Source organism: Camelina sativa, chromosome 4 (genome assembly GCF_000633955.1).
Source record: "Camelina sativa cultivar DH55 chromosome 4, Cs, whole genome shotgun sequence".
NCBI classification, from domain to species: Eukaryota; Viridiplantae; Streptophyta; class Magnoliopsida; order Brassicales; family Brassicaceae; genus Camelina; species Camelina sativa.
Window position 1 is genome coordinate 24,724,310 of NC_025688.1, and position 17,860 is coordinate 24,742,169.

The 17,860-nt window shown below is 39.2% G+C and overlaps 4 protein-coding genes across 4 annotated transcripts; 2 read left to right on the forward strand and 2 right to left on the reverse strand.

The window, feature by feature from the left end:
* On the forward strand, positions 2,150 to 3,493 carry LOC104784253. Its single transcript, XM_010509306.1, has one exon. It carries the CDS (start codon positions 2,150 to 2,152, stop codon positions 3,491 to 3,493), a length of 1,344 nt encoding a protein of 447 aa, XP_010507608.1.
* Positions 8,231 to 11,307, forward strand: LOC104782273 (protein DETOXIFICATION 44, chloroplastic-like). Its single transcript, XM_010507156.2, has 13 exons — positions 8,231 to 8,540; positions 8,645 to 8,754; positions 8,849 to 9,004; positions 9,116 to 9,237; positions 9,351 to 9,486; positions 9,687 to 9,783; positions 9,899 to 9,999; positions 10,091 to 10,254; positions 10,392 to 10,463; positions 10,544 to 10,660; positions 10,732 to 10,827; positions 10,915 to 11,036; positions 11,114 to 11,307. The coding sequence occupies exons 1-13, from the start codon at positions 8,311 to 8,313 to the stop codon at positions 11,172 to 11,174; spliced, it is 1,584 nt and encodes a 527-aa protein (XP_010505458.1). The 5' UTR covers positions 8,231 to 8,310; the 3' UTR covers positions 11,175 to 11,307.
* On the reverse strand, positions 11,164 to 12,270 carry LOC104782272 (dehydration-responsive element-binding protein 2E-like). The gene has a single exon (XM_010507155.2). It carries the CDS (start codon positions 12,095 to 12,097, stop codon positions 11,309 to 11,311), a length of 789 nt encoding a protein of 262 aa, XP_010505457.1. The 5' UTR covers positions 12,098 to 12,270; the 3' UTR covers positions 11,164 to 11,308.
* LOC104782274 (PRA1 family protein B4) lies at positions 13,583 to 14,770 on the reverse strand. The gene has a single exon (XM_010507157.2). It carries the CDS (start codon positions 14,662 to 14,664, stop codon positions 13,999 to 14,001), a length of 666 nt encoding a protein of 221 aa, XP_010505459.1. The 5' UTR covers positions 14,665 to 14,770; the 3' UTR covers positions 13,583 to 13,998.

A 17,860-nucleotide genomic window follows, 5' to 3' on the forward strand; every position in this document is an offset into this window, starting at 1 on the left:
TTTAGAAGTTGGTTCTGAACACTATAATCAATAACTATTAATCTGGCATTAGTAGAGATGAAAAAATGTTTTTAATTGACATTTATATAATATAATGGTAATGTAGCACGCTACATATAAACTTTTGACTGAATTGAATATAAAACGTGACTTCAATGTTTTTATCGCACTATAGGACTTAATTAGAGTTTACTGTTTACGCTACTATCCAGATTCAAAAATATACTATATGTTTTAATATTATACGTTGTTTGGATATTGTAAATTAGAAAAAAATGTTTTATTTATATCGGTTCACTCTCGAATTTTACTTGATTCAATCTTATTAATCTTAGATTCTTATTATAGAGTTGAATAAAAAGAAACTAAATCGATTAGCAGACGGTGTTGTAAGGATTTGTAATTTGGGATCCTACTGAATTTAAGCTTACTTACCTAGCTAAGCCTACTACTCGCTTACCGTTAGAGATGAGTTTTCAGAGAAGAAAAACGTTTTCATCATTGTTTTTTTTTCACGCTTGATTGTGTAAGCTGGCTCACCTGTTTCACACCTGAAGCTGGCTCAGCTGAGACCAAATCAAAGTATAAGAGATTAGTATTCTTAAATTAAAAAAAAAAACTAAAATCAGATAAGTAGACACAATTTGATTTGATGAAACTAAAATCCTTCGATTGCTCTTCCATAGAAGCAACACTCTTTTCCCACTCTCTTTTTCACACAATGACTAGTTTCATTGTGTTTTCGGAACAAAACTATCAAGTTTTTGTTCTTCTTGGTATCATATTTTTCTTATGTTTTTCTCATATTTTCCTTATATTTTACTAATTTTAATCTATTTCTTACCTTATTTTTATATTCAGAATTACAGTAGTTATAACATATTGATAGCAATGTAGTATGCCTAAACATATACTTCAAAAATTGAAAGAGATTTAAACCAATAATTCACAATTTTAATCTTGCTTGCGGGTTTTCAAAAAAAAAAAAAAACTATCTTGCTTGCTTTGTTTATCAAGATGATATATAATACATAATATAATACTTCAACAATTGTATCAAGATCATTATAATTCATTAATATAATTTCTATTTCGACGAAAAAATAATAATACATAATATACAAGAATAATGGTAACGTCTTCTTTTCTATTTGGCATAACAAAAAAAAAAGACATTTTAATTTCAAAATAAATTAAAATAAATAAATTTTATGCTATTAGCTCTTAAAAATTTTATAACACACCTCAAAAGTTTAATGAAAAAGTTCTAAAATCACTCTTAGTTTAACAACTCATAATTTTTAATTAATAATTATGAGTGTTCCCTTTCTCCATATATTATTCAAAAATTCTATCTATATTTATAATATTATATTTTAAATTTATCTGTTACTAATTAATTATTTTTCCATACAAAAACAATAGTTATTCGTCGTAAAACCACGATCTCTTTCTCTCCACCCTTTTCAGTTTTATAAAGTTTAAACAATAAATCACACAACAGTTTTTATTTAAACAAAAACTTTTTTAACCTGAACTTTCACCACAATTATCTATTTCTCAATAATAACAATTACCAAGGATGACTCCATATCAATATTTAACGTTAAATATATATATTTTAGGTATTTTATAAAACAATAATAACATACTTATGATTGGCAATCAGATAAGTCTACTAGCATCTTAGGTGTGAGTAATGCTATTACACAGTCTCTTTTATTAGACAAACAAAGACATTGTCCTCTGCTTTTGGGTCCAAGGTCTCAAACGACATGGGCCGTATTCACAAACACAAGTCCAACAATACTTTGTCTTCATCCTGCAACGGTGACAAAGAGATTGAGACAAATCGAAACAAAAAGATTGAGACAAGTCGAAAGAAAGAGAGTGAGACAAATCGTACGCTCTTACCTATTCACCAGCGTACGGGATCACAGCTCAACAGCTTCCTGTGCATAACAGATTTGATATCCTTGGTTCTCTCTCAATGATGTGTGTGCAGTAACGTGTACCCTAGGCTCCTCTGTTTGTTTCCCTCTATATAAACTATATTCTCTGATTGTAAAGAACTTAAGATGAAATAATAATAGAAAAAGATTTTTCTTCATATCTTATCAAACTTTCATGGTATCAGAACTCAGTCGCCATGGCTGAAAACTCTGATTCTTCTTCCGCTCTTTGTTTTTCACATTGTGTAACCTTGAAACTTAGTTCCACTAACTACCTGTTGTGGAAGATTCAGTTCGAAACATGGCTCAACAATCAAAGGCTATTGGATCATGTCACTGGAAGCACTCCGTGTCCTCCGGCTACAAGATCTGTCAAGAAGGGAGAAACGGTATCAAAGGCTCCAAATCCGGACTTTCTCGCTTGGGTCAACAATGACCAGAAGATTATGGGTTGGTTGATAGGCTCGCCGACTGAAGAGGCTCTCTCTGTTTATGGACTCCACACTTCTGGTGAGGTATGGTTCTCTCTCGCTAAAAAATACAATCACATCTCTGCATCTAGGAAGAGTGATTTGCAACGCCGCTTACATTCCACCGAGAAAGAAGGAAAAACTTTAGCTGAGTATCTGAACACTATTAAGCAGATTTGTGACCAACTTCACTCCATAGAGTACTCTGTTCCAGAAAATGAGAAATTTTTTGGTTTGGGTCAGGAATATGAGTCTATTGCCACAATGATTGAGAGTCAGATGGATACATTTCCTATGAGCTATGATGATGTTGTGATAAAGCTAACCAACTTCGACGACAAGATACAGAAGTATGTTGGTTCTTCTGTTTCTCCTCATTTAGCCTTCACAACGGGTAGAGACTTTTCCAATCGTGGTAGGCCAGTCTCCTGGTCGCTCTGGTGGTTACCGTGGTCGTGGCAACTATTCAACCAGGGGCAGAGCTTTCATCAACAGATTTCCAATGGTCAGTTCCCAGACTCTGGTCCACGACCTACCTATCAAATCTGCAACAAGTATGGACATTCTGCTTACAGGTGTTACAAGAGGTTTGATCATTCTTACCAAGGTGAAGAGCTCCCTAATGCGTTGGCTGCGATGCATATTACTGGTCCACCGGGCCATGAATGGACTGTTGACTCAGGTGCTACCTCACATATCACGAACTCCACTGCTCAACTTCAAACTGTTCAACCTTATAGCGGTGAAGACTCTGTGATTGTGGGAAATGGTGATTTTCTGCCCATAGCACACATTGGCTCCTCTGTTCTTCCCAGTACTCAAGGTAATATTCCGTTACAGGATATTCTAGTTTGTCCTCAGATTACAAAGTCTTTACTATCAGTTTCCAAACATACCTCTGATTATCCTTGTGCTATTGAGTTTGATTACGATGGTGTTATTATTAAGGACAAGTGGACAAAACAGCTCCTCACCAAAGGACCCCACCGTAGAGACCTGTATCTGTTGGAGAACCCGCAGTTCATGGCTTGTTACTCTTCTAGACAACAAGCTACAAGTGATGAGGTGTGACACATGAGGCTAGGTCATCCTCATCAAGATATTCTCCAAAGGTTATCCAAGAATAAAGCCATAGTTATTAATAAATTAAGCAATCAGTTGTGTGATGCTTGTCAAATGGGAAAAATGTGCAATCTTCCCTTTGGTTCTTCTGCTTTTGTTTCGAGTAGGCCCTTAGAACGTGTTCACTGTGACTTATGGGGGCCTTCTCCAGTTGTTTCCTTTCAAGGTTTTCGATATTATGTAATCTTCATTGACCATTATTCTCGTTTTACTTGGTTCTACCCTCTACGTTTCAAGTCCGATTTCTTCACTATGTTTGTGCAATTTCAAAGATTGGTAGAAAATCAGTTTCAACAGAGGATTGGTATGTTTCAATGTGATGGAGGAGGTGAATTTATAAGCACCAGATTTGATGATCATCTTGTTCTGTGTGGCATTAGACAACAAGTCTCTTGTCCCTATACTCCACAGCAAAATGGTCTTGCTGAAAGGAAACACAGACATATCACTAAATTGGGGCTTTCTATGTTGTTTCAAGGAAAAGTTCCTCACAACCTATGGGTTGAAGCTTTCTTTACCGCAAACTTTCTTGGTAATCTTCTTCCCTCCTCTGTGCATGATGATCACAAGAGTCCTTATGAAATGCTTATGGGGAAAGCTCCAATTTACATTGCTCTACGCGTCTTTGGTTGTGCCTGTTATCCTAATTTGAGATCGTATTCACACAACAAGTTTGATCCTAAGTCTCTTTTATGTGTTTTTGTTGGATACAATGAGAAGTACAAAGGCTATAGGTGTTATCATCCACCTACTGGGAGAGTGTTTATCAATCGGCATGTTTTGTTCGATGAATCTAAGTTTCCTTTTACAGATGTTTACAAAACAAAATTGTCTTCTGTTCAAACACCTTTACTTTCAGCCTGGCAGGAGAGTTTTCAACACGAAGATGCTTCAGTTTTAGTCACCTCGCCTCCAGAATGTACCACCGATGCCTCTGCAATTAGTTCACAAGGTTGTGACGTCTCCAATGATGATGGAGAGGTAAGTTATGGGTGTACGACAGACTTTGATTCTGTTCCTATAGGCAACAACTTACCTTCTCTACCACATTAGAGTCTGTCACCCTTCTCAAGTCAAGACACGACAGTTCCAACAGAGGTCCTAACCACACCTGCATCTCCTGCTGAATCTTCTGAATCTTCTCAGTTCAGTCCTCGCTCTCCTGCATCTAATTTTCCCAACAATCCTATGCTTCATCCTATGATAACTCGAGCTAAAGCTGGTATAGTAAAGCCTAATCCCAAATATGCTCTGTTTACAGTCAAAGGTAACTATCTAGAACCCAAAACGGTGAAGACAACTCTCCAGGATCCAGGTTGGACTAACGCCATGGGAGATGAAGTCGGTTCTTTTCATGAGACTCATTCATGGGATTTAGCACCTCCTGATGAGTGTCCGAATCCACTTGGTTGCAAGTGGGTTTCTAAAACAAAGCTGAAAGCCGATGGATCTCTTGATAGACTAAAGGCGAGGTTAGTTGCAAAGGGTTATGAACAACAAGAGGGTGTTGATTATATGGAAACTTATAGCCCCGTGATATGGACAACAACAGTACGTTTAATTCTACACACTGCAACAGTTCACAAATGGTCTATTAAACAGCTTGATGTTAAAAATGCCTTTTTACATGGAGACTTAAAAGAAACAGTCTACATGCATCAACCTCCAGGCTTTGAGGATAAAGACAAGCCTGACTATATATGCAAGCTTAACAAGGCAATATATGGTTCAAAACAAGCTCCTAGAGCTTGGTTTGACAAGTTTAGTACTTTTCTCATCGACTATGGCTTCACTTGCACCTATGCTGATGCTTCCCTATTTACATATCACAAAGGCAATGATAAAATGTTTCTTCTCCTATACGTTGATGATATGCTCTTGACAGGCAACAATGCTCAGCTTGTCGATCAATTGCTTGCAAGCCTCAATGAAGAATTTTGAATGACAGACTTGGGTGGTCTGCAATACTTCTTGGGAATTCAAACTCATCACCACTCTGAAGGTCTCTTTCTTAATCAAGAGAAGTATGTTATTGATCTCTTGGTTGCTGCTGGAATGGCAGACTGTGCTCCTATGCCGACGCTTCTACCTCTGCAACTTGATAAGGTTTATGGACAACAAGTCCCTTTCTCTGATCCAACTTAATTTCGAAGTTTAGCCGATAAGCTTCAGTATCTCACCTTAACCAGACCAGATATTCAGTTTGCTATGAATCTTGTATGTCAGAAAATGTATTCTCCCTCTATGGCTGACTTCTATCTTTTGAAAAAAGTCATACGCTATTTAAAAGGAACAGTTAGTATGGGGCTCAACATTTTCTCCAACATTGATTCCACTCTCCGAGATTATAGTGACAGTGATTGGGCCAATTGTAAAGAAACGAGAAGATCTGTTGGTGGTTTCTGTACTTTTCTTGGTTCCAATATCATTAGTTGGTCTGCAAAACACCATCCCACTGTATCAAGATCCTCGACTCAAGCCGAGTACCGAACCTTGTCCATTGTTGCGTTTGAACTTAAGTGGATCTCTCTGCTTCTTCGAGAAACTGGTGTGCCTCAACCTACTATGCCAGAGCTCTACTGTGACAACTTATTTGCTGTTTACTTGACTGCAAATCCTGCAATGCATAATCGTTCCAAGTCCTTCGATGTGAATTTTCACTTCGTGCGAGATGCATTGGTCGTCAAACATGTTCCTGCTGCGTATCAACTAGCTGACATCTTTACAAATCCTCTCGCTCAGCAGCCATTCTTTGATCTTCGGTACAAACTCGGAGTTGTCTTGCCTCCCACTCCAAGTTTGAAGGGGTGTATTAGACAAACAGAGACATCATCCTCTACTTTTGGGTCCAAGTCCTCAAATGACATGGGCTGTAATCACAAACACAAGCCCAACAACACTTTGTCTTCATCCTGCAACGGTAACAAAGAGATTGAGACAAATCGAAACAAAGAGATTGAGACAAGTCGAAAGAAAGAGAGTGAGACAAACCGTACGCTCTTACCTACTCACCAGCGTACGGGATTCACAGATCAACATCTTCCTGTGCATAACAGATTTGATACCCTTGGTTCCCTCTTAATGATGTGTGTGCAGTGACGTGTACCCTAGGCTCCTCTCTTTGTCTCCCTCTATATAAACTATATTCTCTGATTGTAAAGAACTTAAGATGAAATAATAATAGAAAAAGATTTCTCTTCATATCTTATCAAACTTTCATCTTTTTGGAACACATGCAGATGGTAAAACAAGTTTTATCTTATAAAAATAATCGTAGGAGACACGGATCCTGGTAAATATTACATATATATCTTACAAACTTACATTATTGATAAAGTTGAATTAACGACCGTAGTCGGATTGGTCCATTTTATTTTTCTGATCACCAATCATTACGAATGTTATGTTATTGTAATATATGGGTGTGAATGGTTGCATCGGTTGGAGCGGACAAATTCGTCTGCGGACTAGACCACTTTTTATTTATCATTAAGCAAATGTAGTCCACAATAGTGCGGTTCAAATAAAGTAGAGACAAAACCGCAGCGGTCCAACTGCGCACCGTTTTTCCTTACAAATAGAGTTGGACCGCAGTGGTCCATTGTCCACACTTAAAACAGAATGGTCTAGTCCGCAGACAGATTTGTCCGCCTTAACCGCAGTTACCATTCAGACCCTATAGTTGGACCGCTGCGGTTTTGTTTCTGTTTTCTGTAAACCGCACCACTACGGATTACGCATAATGAATGGTAAATAAAAAACGGTCTAATCCGCAGATGGACTTGTCCGCCCCAACCGCTGCAACCATTCACTTTCATAGTTTGATATTTGCCGTATGGTTACTGGTGTTACTGTATGTTTAGCGTGCATAATCAGTTATACGAAAAACAAATGAAGTCAAAAGATAGATACGTCTACATTTTGGGTAACTCGTACCGGACAAAAAAAAAAGAGAGAGAGGATGTATAGGTGTCTTCTTCTGTTAATGTATTTTGCTGGGACCGCAAGTCATGTGAGGCTTTTGCCTTGCTGATGCTGCACGGCGTCGCAACACTACTCTCTCAATTTAATTCTTTTAACTAACGCTCCAATTTACGATGTAAAGCCTGACTTCAAAGTTCAAAATACAATGCTTCTCTATCATTCTTTAGACACGGACCTATTCAATTCCAACTCTGCTCAATCGTAAAACACGTTCTTCATCTTTAAATATTTTTTTTTTCTTTTTCTTTATTAATACTAGTATAGTATAGTATGAGATATTCAAGGGTATTATTTGTGAGATTCCTTGATAAAATAACTATGAAAATGCATGGGTGTTTCACTATTACTTTTTACTAGAGCTCCCCCCCCCCCCCCTAATAACNCCATTAAAAAACTAAACGACACCATAATTTTGTATTGGTTCTGTTTAGTTTGATTAAACCAGTTAGTGCAATATGCATATATGTATATAAATAAAAAAATCATCTGAAAGAGATAAGTGTTACTAATTTGAATTAATTTTGCATTTAACCACCTTTTTAAAAGACAAAATCACACCTCACACAAACTAGGAAAAGGAAAAAACAAACAAGCTATTTAAAAGCCCACTAAAAAGCCCATGAAAGGTCCAATCACAAGGTACAGTTTAGTTAACACATCCCCCGACCGTTTAATCAGTTAGTAAAAGAAGATTAAAAAGAGAGTGAAACAAACATGTGGTGGTTGGGTTCTCTTTCTTCCTCCTCCGCCGAGATTTTTCTCCGTCTCTCGTTCTCTCCGCAATGGCGGCGGTCGCAGCCTCCTTCTGTTTCTCTCCTCTTCGATCTCCCTCAATTTCAAAGCTTCACACTTTAGTTAAGAACCCTAATCCATCGATTCGAAGATCACTCGTCTGTAAATCTTCGCCTCCCGATGAATCTCCCGCCGTCACCGCCTCTTCTCGTCGACCGGAGAAACAGCAGCATCTAGTGGAATCTCCTAAACCGGATCCTGATCACAAACCGGATCCTGGGTTCGTCCTTAAACCCAATGCTTCTTATGTATTCTTTATATATATATATATATATATATTTTTAAGTTCTGGTTCCTAATGTTTCTTATGTATTGTGGTTTTAGGATTGGTAAAATTGGAATGGAGATTATGTCAATTGCATTACCTGCTGCGTTAGCTTTAGCTGCTGATCCTATTACATCTCTTGTCGACACTGCCTTCGTTGGCCATATTGGTAACATGTCTCTTTGTTTGGTTTCAATTTTCACATTTTCCATAAAAAGATTACATTTTTAACATTACTATTACGACCGTATGTAATGTTACAGGTTCTGCAGAACTAGCTGCTGTAGGAGTTTCAGTTTCTGTATTCAATTTGGTGTCGAAGCTCTTCAATGTTCCTTTGTTAAATGTTACTACATCGTTTGTTGCGGAGGAGCAAGCCATTGCTGATAAAGACGTTGATGATGATTCTACGGAAACAGGTAGTTTATATTTTCTTTCATTCAAAGCTTTAATGCAAAATGTTTTTTTTACTGTCTTGTTCCAAAGATTGTTTCTTACTTTTGAATCTGTTGTTTGATTTTGGTGTTAAGGTAAGATAGTGCTGCCTTCTGTTTCAACATCTCTACTTCTTGCTGCTGGAGTTGGTATTGCTGAGGCGATTGCGCTCTCTCTTGGCTCTGATTTCTTGATGGACGTCATGGCTATACCTTTTGTAATGTCTTAACCTTCTCTCGGATTATAGAAACACATATTTTATTTTGATTGAAGCTTGTTATATTTGATGTTTCGTATAAGTGATCTCTCTCTTGATTTGTAACTTTTCAGGATTCACCAATGCGGATACCAGCAGAGCAGTTCCTCAGACTTAGAGCGTATGGTGCACCGCCAATTGTAGTTGCATTGGCTGCGCAAGGAGCTTTTCGAGGTTTCAAGGACACAACGACGCCTCTATATGCCGTTGGCAAGTATTGCACCCTCATCTCTTTTTCTTTTTGTATTTATGCATGAATGTATCTGCTGAAATAGAAGTATGGCCAACATTTTGCCAAAAAAAACTCATCTTCCAGTTTTTGTAATCTGAATGTATTCATAGAACCGGATACGCATTAGCAGTTCCACATAGCTACGTGTTTCTGATATGGTTAAACTTTGGATCAACAGTTGCGGGGAACGTGCTTAATGCGATATTGGATCCAATTCTGATATTTGTCCTTGGTTTTGGTATCTCTGGTGCTGCGGCTGCTACTGTGATTTCTGAGTACGTCCAAAAATGTGGTAATCTTTTGGTACTAATAGACTTGTTTTCTAATAAGCATATTTATCTTAATGTGTGTGGCTTCTTATTTTTTTCTCACTTGTTAATGTTTCTTCAGGTACTTGATTGCGTTTATTCTTCTGTGGAAGTTGAATGAGAATGTGGTTTTGCTTTCTCCTCAAATCAAAGTGGGAAGAGCCAACCAATACCTCAAGTCAGGTACTTCTTCATTCTTTTCGAGTTTCTTTACACGATTCAAACGCAAAATGCAAAGCTACTAGATGATATGTATATATTGATTCTTGCTTAGGTGGGCTTCTGATTGGTAGAACGGTGGCACTGCTTGTACCGTTCACATTGGCTACTTCCTTAGCAGCTCAGAATGGACCTACCCAAATGGCTGGCCATCAAATCGTTTTGGAAATCTGGTTGGCTGTCTCTTTACTCACCGATGCTTTAGCCATTGCTGCACAGGTCTATTATCTTTTCGCAACTCAACTTCAAACTAGATCGTTTTGAGCAAATTGTTACTGAAATATAAGAATCCCACTGATTGATGCAAGATTAAGTTTTGAGTTTTTGTCGCTTATATTTTCTACCTCTCTTTTCAGAGTCTTCTTGCAACCACTTTCTCTCAAGGAGAATACAAACAAGCCCGAGAAGTTTTATTCGGAGTCCTTCAAGTACGATTCAGTAGCATCTTTTGTTTATATTCTACTGCATAAATTCCGCTTTATATTTATAATTGCTATCTTTTAAACAGGTAGGTTTAGCAACTGGAACTGGTTTGGCTGCTGTATTGTTCATCACCTTCGAACCATTTTCAAGTTTATTTGCAACGGACTCGGAAGTTCTAAAGATTGCTTTGTCAGGGACCTTGGTAAGATCTTATTTATAAAGAGTTTGAAAGGGTAGTCTCAGACAATATCTAAATAATGTTGTATGATGCAGTTTGTGGCTGGATCTCAACCAGTGAATGCTCTAGCGTTTGTTTTGGATGGGCTCTACTATGGTGTCTCTGACTTTGGATTTGCTGCTTACTCTATGGTCTCTCTTTCTTCTTCATCAGTTCGGTGGTTTAATTCTTACTTTCTTTACCTATCATAACTCGATAAATTTCTTGTTTTGAAACAGGTGATTGTCGGATTCATATCTTCATTGTTCATGCTTGTGGCTGCACCAACGTTCGGCCTTGCCGGGATCTGGGCGGGTTTGTTCCTCTTCATGGCGTTGCGGCTGGTCGCTGGAACCTGGAGGTAACAATTTAAAAGACCATTCTAGTATCAACCACGTCAAATCAACTTTCCTCTAAGGATGACATGTCATGTTTCAGATTAGGGACAAGAACAGGTCCATGGAAAATGTTGTGGTCTACCCCAGAGAAGCCAGAATGAAACGAATCGATTATGATCCTGTTCGTCACATTTTTGTGGTATGATGCGTGACTCTTAAGAATTAATGGAAATGGAATGAACTAACAGTACATAATCTTACAGTAGAATAATACAGCATTAAATTAAAACCCTAGCTAGAATCTAAAAAACTCCAAATACGAATCAGATGCACCTCCCTGGTAATAACTGGAGCCTCCAGGTTCATTGTACAACAATCCGCTATCCAATTCGAATCGATCAAAGCTGTAACCTTCCTCTGCTTTTACTGCTGGGTTCTTGTAAACCATTGATTCCACCATCTTGGTATCAGTAAGATCAAGGTTCTCAATCTTGTCTTGGCCAAGCTCGATACCGTTGTCGTAGAGTAAATAATCCTTCTCATCTTTCGTTTCTAACACACCATCAGGGGCTTCAGATACGTTGTGAGGTTCAAACCAATAACTTCCAGAACTTCCCGCCTCATCGTTCTTCTTAATTTCTCCACCCGGCTCATTTTCTAGAAGACCTTCCGGGAAATTTAGCCTGGCGTAGCGTCCGTACATGACACTAGCAGCTCTGTCGTAAGCCAAGGCTGCTTCAGCAGCAGTAGCGAACGTTCCAAGCCAAAGCCGTTTGCTGCGGGTCGAGCTAGCTCCACGGTGGTTAACTGGTTCACGTATCTCAGCAACCCATTTACCCCAAACCCTTTGTCGAACACCTCTAAACCGACAAACGGGATTCTCTGGTCCTCCTTTTCCTCTCATACAACCTTTCTTCGAACCTTTCGCTTGCACCCTGCGAACCCTCTCCAACCCTTCCCCGTCCTCTTCCTTCCCCCATCTCTCTAACGTCGTTTCCACTGGCTCAACCGCTCTTCTTCGTCTCCTCGAGGATACTACAGAAGCAGAGGATCTCTGTGTTGATCGGTTATCTTCTTTTTCCATCGTAGCACACAAAACCGAACAAAAACAAAAGAAACTAGAAAGTTGGGTCTGAAAAGATTGGCCTAGTATTCACCATTTAGCATTAAGAGACGTCAGAAATTTAAGGAAGGTGGGAACACTTATCTAGATACCCTCTGAGAACACGCGTGGTGCAGACGACAACTAAAATGTACGGCTACGGGACACGTGGCGAGTCCCTAGTTTAGGTGATTCTGGTATGCGACGTCATCAAATACCCCTTTAGGTCTTTGTTTTTTTGGGTTTATAGATTTCTTTGCGACTAAGACTTTGAATATTAATTTTCCTAAACAATAAAAGTCTTGAGAAAATATAAATATTAGTAGTTATAAAATCTTGGGTAACAATCCACCTTAAATTGAAATATTCCTTTTTCAGGGTTTTGGCTTACGCTGCAAGCTAGCAGCAATTTGATATCTTCTACTTATTTATTTCTGACAATCGTGTACCTTTTTTTTCTTTGTTTCACCCTAAATGTTTTACCAAACTAGATCTTAAGACAAATCTGTTGAATAAGAAATACTCCGAAAGCTAATTATTAAAATACCATGGTTACTGAAGAACTCGTTAAGATCGAAAATGCGCGCCCAAGTCCTAACTAAAGGAAACAAATTGCAAGTCATTGGCATTGACAAATCCTAGTTTACCGAGGTTCTGGTTTTCGAGGTCAATGCAACTTTCGATTTTATTTTGTTTTCTGTAATACTAGATTTCTCGGCAAATAAGACTTTGAATTTTTGTAATCCACTAATTTTCTATTGATGTAAGACGTCAAATTGGTGGATTATACCGTAAGCCACAACTCTAGAAAAAGGAAGACTTTTGTTAAGGTGGATTGTTATCCAATAGTACAAATTTTAGGTAATAAACAATTCAGTTTTAACAGAAAGCTTCTTTAAAAGGTGTTGGCTTAAGTTTGTAACTTGTAAGCCACCAATTTGATATTTTCCACTTCAAATTTTTTCCCTGATAGATATCTTCTTTTTCCCAATCTCAAAATATTATATTAAGCATCCAAAATTTAAAATATTGTATTCAAGGGAGCTAAAAGTGTCGGTTTAATGGATAACAAATAAGTTATCAGCAAATGTTATCTCTTCTTTTCGTGGCACGGCTAGATCAAAAACATGTTAAGAAGTTACATAATCTTTTCCCATCGATATTGAGGTCGTCGACATCAAGATTTGACATTTTGACATTGTGCCTTGGCCGAACTGGACTGCATGAGAAGCAAAAATGAGCTTTCTAATGGGCCGAACTGCTCATCGAATTGTATGTGAATCGCATCTGCTCCGACCCCAAAAACTATATGTGTTAATCGATTCCAAGTCAAGTGCGTGGTAGTCAACAACGTGGACATTGCTCTGCTGCTCATCGGGAAGCATTTTACTTTTACAGCCCGGCATTGTGATGAGTATTTTTGAAAACCCGTGAAAAAACTCGGATGAATCTTGCATACCACACATGTATCCAAATCTGACTCTTTCGATTGTTATTACATGCAAAGCATTGAGTCATAGCAAATCAAAAGATGGCTACAAGATCCAATAAACAGATGGAAACAAAAATAAACCATTGAATCTTGTGTTTGAACATGAAAACAGATCCAGTTCTTCAAATACAAGACTTGTAAAGATGAAAACACAATGTAGTAAAAATACTTCAAATCAAAATCATTCAAAGGATATAATATATATATATATATATATATATATTTCATCTAATAGCTAATATTGCCCATGAACAAGGTACCAAAAAAAATTATTGTCTTCAGATTAAAAATCCTAAGTATATGGGATTCTTCAACAAACGAATCATATTGAAAGATTAAAAAAAAACAGATCACCGAGGCGGGGGGGGGGAGTGGTAGATCGGAGTCGCAATTAAACGCGAGCAGCAACGATAGCAGGCGCGGCGTTAGAGGCGGCGCCACCGAGGAAAGAAAGGAATCCGGTAGCAGCTGGCTCTTGCTCATCGAGGAACAAATCTTCAGGAGCTCTAAAAGCACCGTGAGCACAGATCAACGCAACACCAACCATCATAGCCGAAACAAGAACAGATCCAACATCGGTGAGGAAAACCACAAAGATACTGAACAAGATCAAACACCCCAACGTCTCACGATCCGAGAACGTACGGCCGAAGACGACGAGGGGCTGATCCGTGGGACGGAACATGTAGAGGAAGAGCCAGGAAGCGAGGAGACAGAGGAGGAAGACGAGGGAGAAAGGATGAGTCACGAGAGAGAACCCGACGATGGCCGTAGCGACGGTGAGGTAATTAACCTTGAAGTAAGAGTAATTCTTACGGATCCGAACAGCTGCGTCGGAGATCGACTCAGGTTTTGATAATGCGGAACGATCCGCTAGCTCAGCCCAGGGACGACGTTTAGAGAGTCCGTTTTTGACGGTATCGGTGATCTGGTTGACGAAATTGCGAAACGCTGGGGTTGTTGCGATCGGTGGTTGGGATTCGACGGAGGAAGGAGCGGCGGAGGGAACGGTTTGGGGGTTTGAGATTGGGAGAACTGGTGGTGCTGTGGACGCCATTGGGAGATTCAAGAGTTTGGTAGATCTCTGAGAGAGAGAGAGAAGAAGAATTAGGGTTGAAGATTTGGGGGATTAATAAAAAATTAAAGAGGGAAGGAAGCAAAGAGAATTTATTAGTTTATATATTTAGGATTGAGAAAATTGTTGACCGTCCTCTCTCTTTCGTTGCTTCGGGTCACCGACAATAAACGTGACTATTTTACTCTTTTTCTTTAGTATTTTCCTTTTTTTTTTGGGTTTTCCAATTTTTATTTGATTTAATTATGATTTTATTAATTACCGATAAAAATAAAATAAAATCTCGTGTTTTAGGGAGATAAATGTTCAGAGTTATATATAATTTTCTAAAATTTAAAAAAATAAAAAAAAAACTATTGTTGCGTTAAAAAAAAAAAAGAAGTAAAAATCTATATTGATTTTTGGATTATATTTTAGCAATCAATAATATTCGACGGAGGTGTCCAAGCTGAAAGAATATTTGAAAGGTGTTTTATTTCTGTTTTCCCAATCGATAATGTTCTTGTTACAAGGGTCTTTCTCTTTTATAGTGATACAAACGGCTTAACCTAGTGTCTAGAATATTCGATTGTCTTGTCTTTCACCTATGGTCTGTGTCGCATGATTCAAGGAGCTGGAACCTGTTTTGCGTGATCAGCTCCGTGTCTTTAGTATTCCGTTTGTCTCTTGTTGCAGGTTGTGTAAGAGTCTTACTTTTATCACTTGTTGTAATTGTTGCAGGTTGTGTAAGACTCTGTTCTGTTGTTTCTGTTGTTGCAGGTTTCCGTTTATGTGACATGGGCTTGGGTGCTGATGGGTTTGAGCTGGGCTTCAATTTGTTTGAGTCTGAATGCAGAACGCTGTCGTTTGAGGCTCTGGTGTTGATACTCCCCCGCAAACTTGGAGTAGGTGGAACAATGACACCAAGTTTGGTTCGGAGATGGCCAAAGGCGTGTGGCGGAAGCGATTTTGTGAAGATATCAGCGAGCTGGTATTCAGCAGGTATGTGATTGACAATGAGATTTCCAAAAGCTACTTGCTCTCGAACATAGTGATAGTGAGTAGCAAAATGTTTGGTACGAGAATGAAAGCTTGGATTGGCGGTCAAGTAGACGGCAGAAAGATTATCACAAAACAACTCTGGTGTGGAAAACTGAGGGACGCCAAGGCTTCTAAGCAAATTCACAAGCCAAGTGATCTCAGATGTAGCTTCAGACATGGCTCTGTATTCTGCCTCTGTCGAGCTTTTGGAGACAGTGGGTTGTTTGCGGGAAGACCATGAGATGAGGTTGTTGCCGAGAAAAGTACAAAAACCACCTGTGGATCGACTGCTGCTTGGACAGCCACTGTAATCACTGTCACTGTAAGCTCTCAACTTGCAGTTTGTCTTGTTGCTGAGAGATATACCCATTGTGGTGGTGCCTCTTATGTAGCGAAGGATGCGTTTGAGGAGGTGAAAATCAGAGACAGTGGGGGCATGCATTTTTTGACACACATAGTTAACCGAGAACTGTATATCAGGTCTTGTGAGAGTCAGGTATTGAAGCTTCCCAGCAAGACTTCGGAAGTACTTTGGATTTTCAAAAAGCTTGTGCTGATTTGGGGCTTTGCTTAGTTGTTGCGGTAGAGGAGTTGCAACAGGAGAACAGGTAGACATTGCTGCTGTGAGGAGAAGATCCTCAGCATACTTTTGTTGAGAAAGAAACAGACCATCAGGGTGAAAATGAGCCTGAATCCCGAGAAAATAGTGCAGTGGACCCAAATCTTTCATGCGAAACTGTTTGTTGAGTTCGTCGAGAAGGCTTGTAAGGAGAGCAGAAGGGTTCCCCGTGATTACCATATCGTCAACGTACAGGAGCAGAAAGATGACATCATTGTTCTTAATGCATATGAAGAGGGAAGGATCTGGAATGCTGCAGAAGAACCCAAACTCAAGCAAGAAGCTGCTAAATTTATCAAACCAAGCTCTGGGAGCTTGTTTGAGCCCATACAGTGATTTGTGTAATAAGCAGACATGATCAGGATGATCTTTGTCAATGAAACCTGCTGGTTGTCTCATATAAACTGTCTCAGTAAGGTCTCCGTGAAGGAATGCATTTCGAACATCCATTTGTTTGAGTTCCCAGTTCAAAATAGTGGCTACATGGAGAACTGCTCGAACGGTCGGAGTACGGACCACTGGGCTATAGGTCTCGAGGTAATCGATGCCCTCTTCTTGATTATAGCCTTGTGCTACTAATCGAGCTTTAAATTTGTCGAGACTACCATCAGCATGAAGCTTGACACGAAATACCCATTTGGAGCCTAACACATGCATATCGGGTGTATGAGGAACAAGAGACCATGTACCTGTTACTTTACAGTTGCTCATTTCCTCACCCATAGCATCCGTCCATCTCTCATCTTGTAGAGCTTCAGTTACTGTTCTAGGCATCGGATAGGATACTTTATGAGAAAGAAGCGCATACCTTTGATTTGGTTTGCTGATACCTGCCTTTGAACGTGTGATCATAGGGTGAGCAGAGTCAGTTGGTTGTTCATTTGAGACTGCAGAATCTGTTGTAAATGGTTGAATTGGTGATGAGAGAATGTTGTTGCCTATAGGAACAAGGTCTAAGCTTGCCGTACACCCAGTACATTCCTCATCATCAACAACCAAAGAAACAGGGGATGCAGTTTCAACCGGAAAAACGATGTCAGAACTTGCAAGGGTATCAGAAACTGGAACCGGTATTGCAGGGTTATCAGAATCGTTTGACGAAACATGAATTTCAGCTGGAGGAAGTGGGATTGGAACCACAGAATCAGCAGTGAGCGCGGGAGTCTCATCATCACTGAAAACCGTATAAGCAGTTGCAGGCATGGTTTGAGCAGAAGACTCGACAGGAGATCCTTTGAGCCAAGCGGTATAGAGTGGTGTGGGAACAAACTTTTGTGATGAAGCATATGTGTCAACAAAAGGGAATGAGCTTTCATCAAAGAGCACATGCCTGCTCAAGTAGACACGACCAGTGGGGGGATAAAAGCATCTGTAACCTTTGTACTTTTCTGTATAGCCAAGGAAGATGCATTTGAGAGAGCGAGGATCAAATTTATTTTGAGCATAAGAGCGGAGAGTAGGGTAGCAAGCACATCCGAATGTTCGAAGAGCTGAGTACTCAGGAGCTTTACCATTTAAAACCTCAAAAGGACTTTTGTT

Coding starts and splice junctions, on each gene's coding strand:
- LOC104784253 (XM_010509306.1), top strand. CDS start 2,150: ATGGCTGAAAACTCTGATTCTTCTTCCGCTCTTTGTTTTTCACATTGT.
- LOC104782273 (XM_010507156.2), top strand. CDS start 8,311: ATGGCGGCGGTCGCAGCCTCCTTCTGTTTCTCTCCTCTTCGATCTCCC. Junction 9,005..9,115: donor TGATGATTCTACGGAAACAG/GTAGTTTATATT, acceptor TTTGGTGTTAAG/GTAAGATAGTGCTGCCTTCT. Junction 11,037..11,113: donor CTGGTCGCTGGAACCTGGAG/GTAACAATTTAA, acceptor GTCATGTTTCAG/ATTAGGGACAAGAACAGGTC.
- LOC104782272 (XM_010507155.2), bottom strand. CDS start 12,097: ATGGAAAAAGAAGATAACCGATCAACACAGAGATCCTCTGCTTCTGTA.
- LOC104782274 (XM_010507157.2), bottom strand. CDS start 14,664: ATGGCGTCCACAGCACCACCAGTTCTCCCAATCTCAAACCCCCAAACC.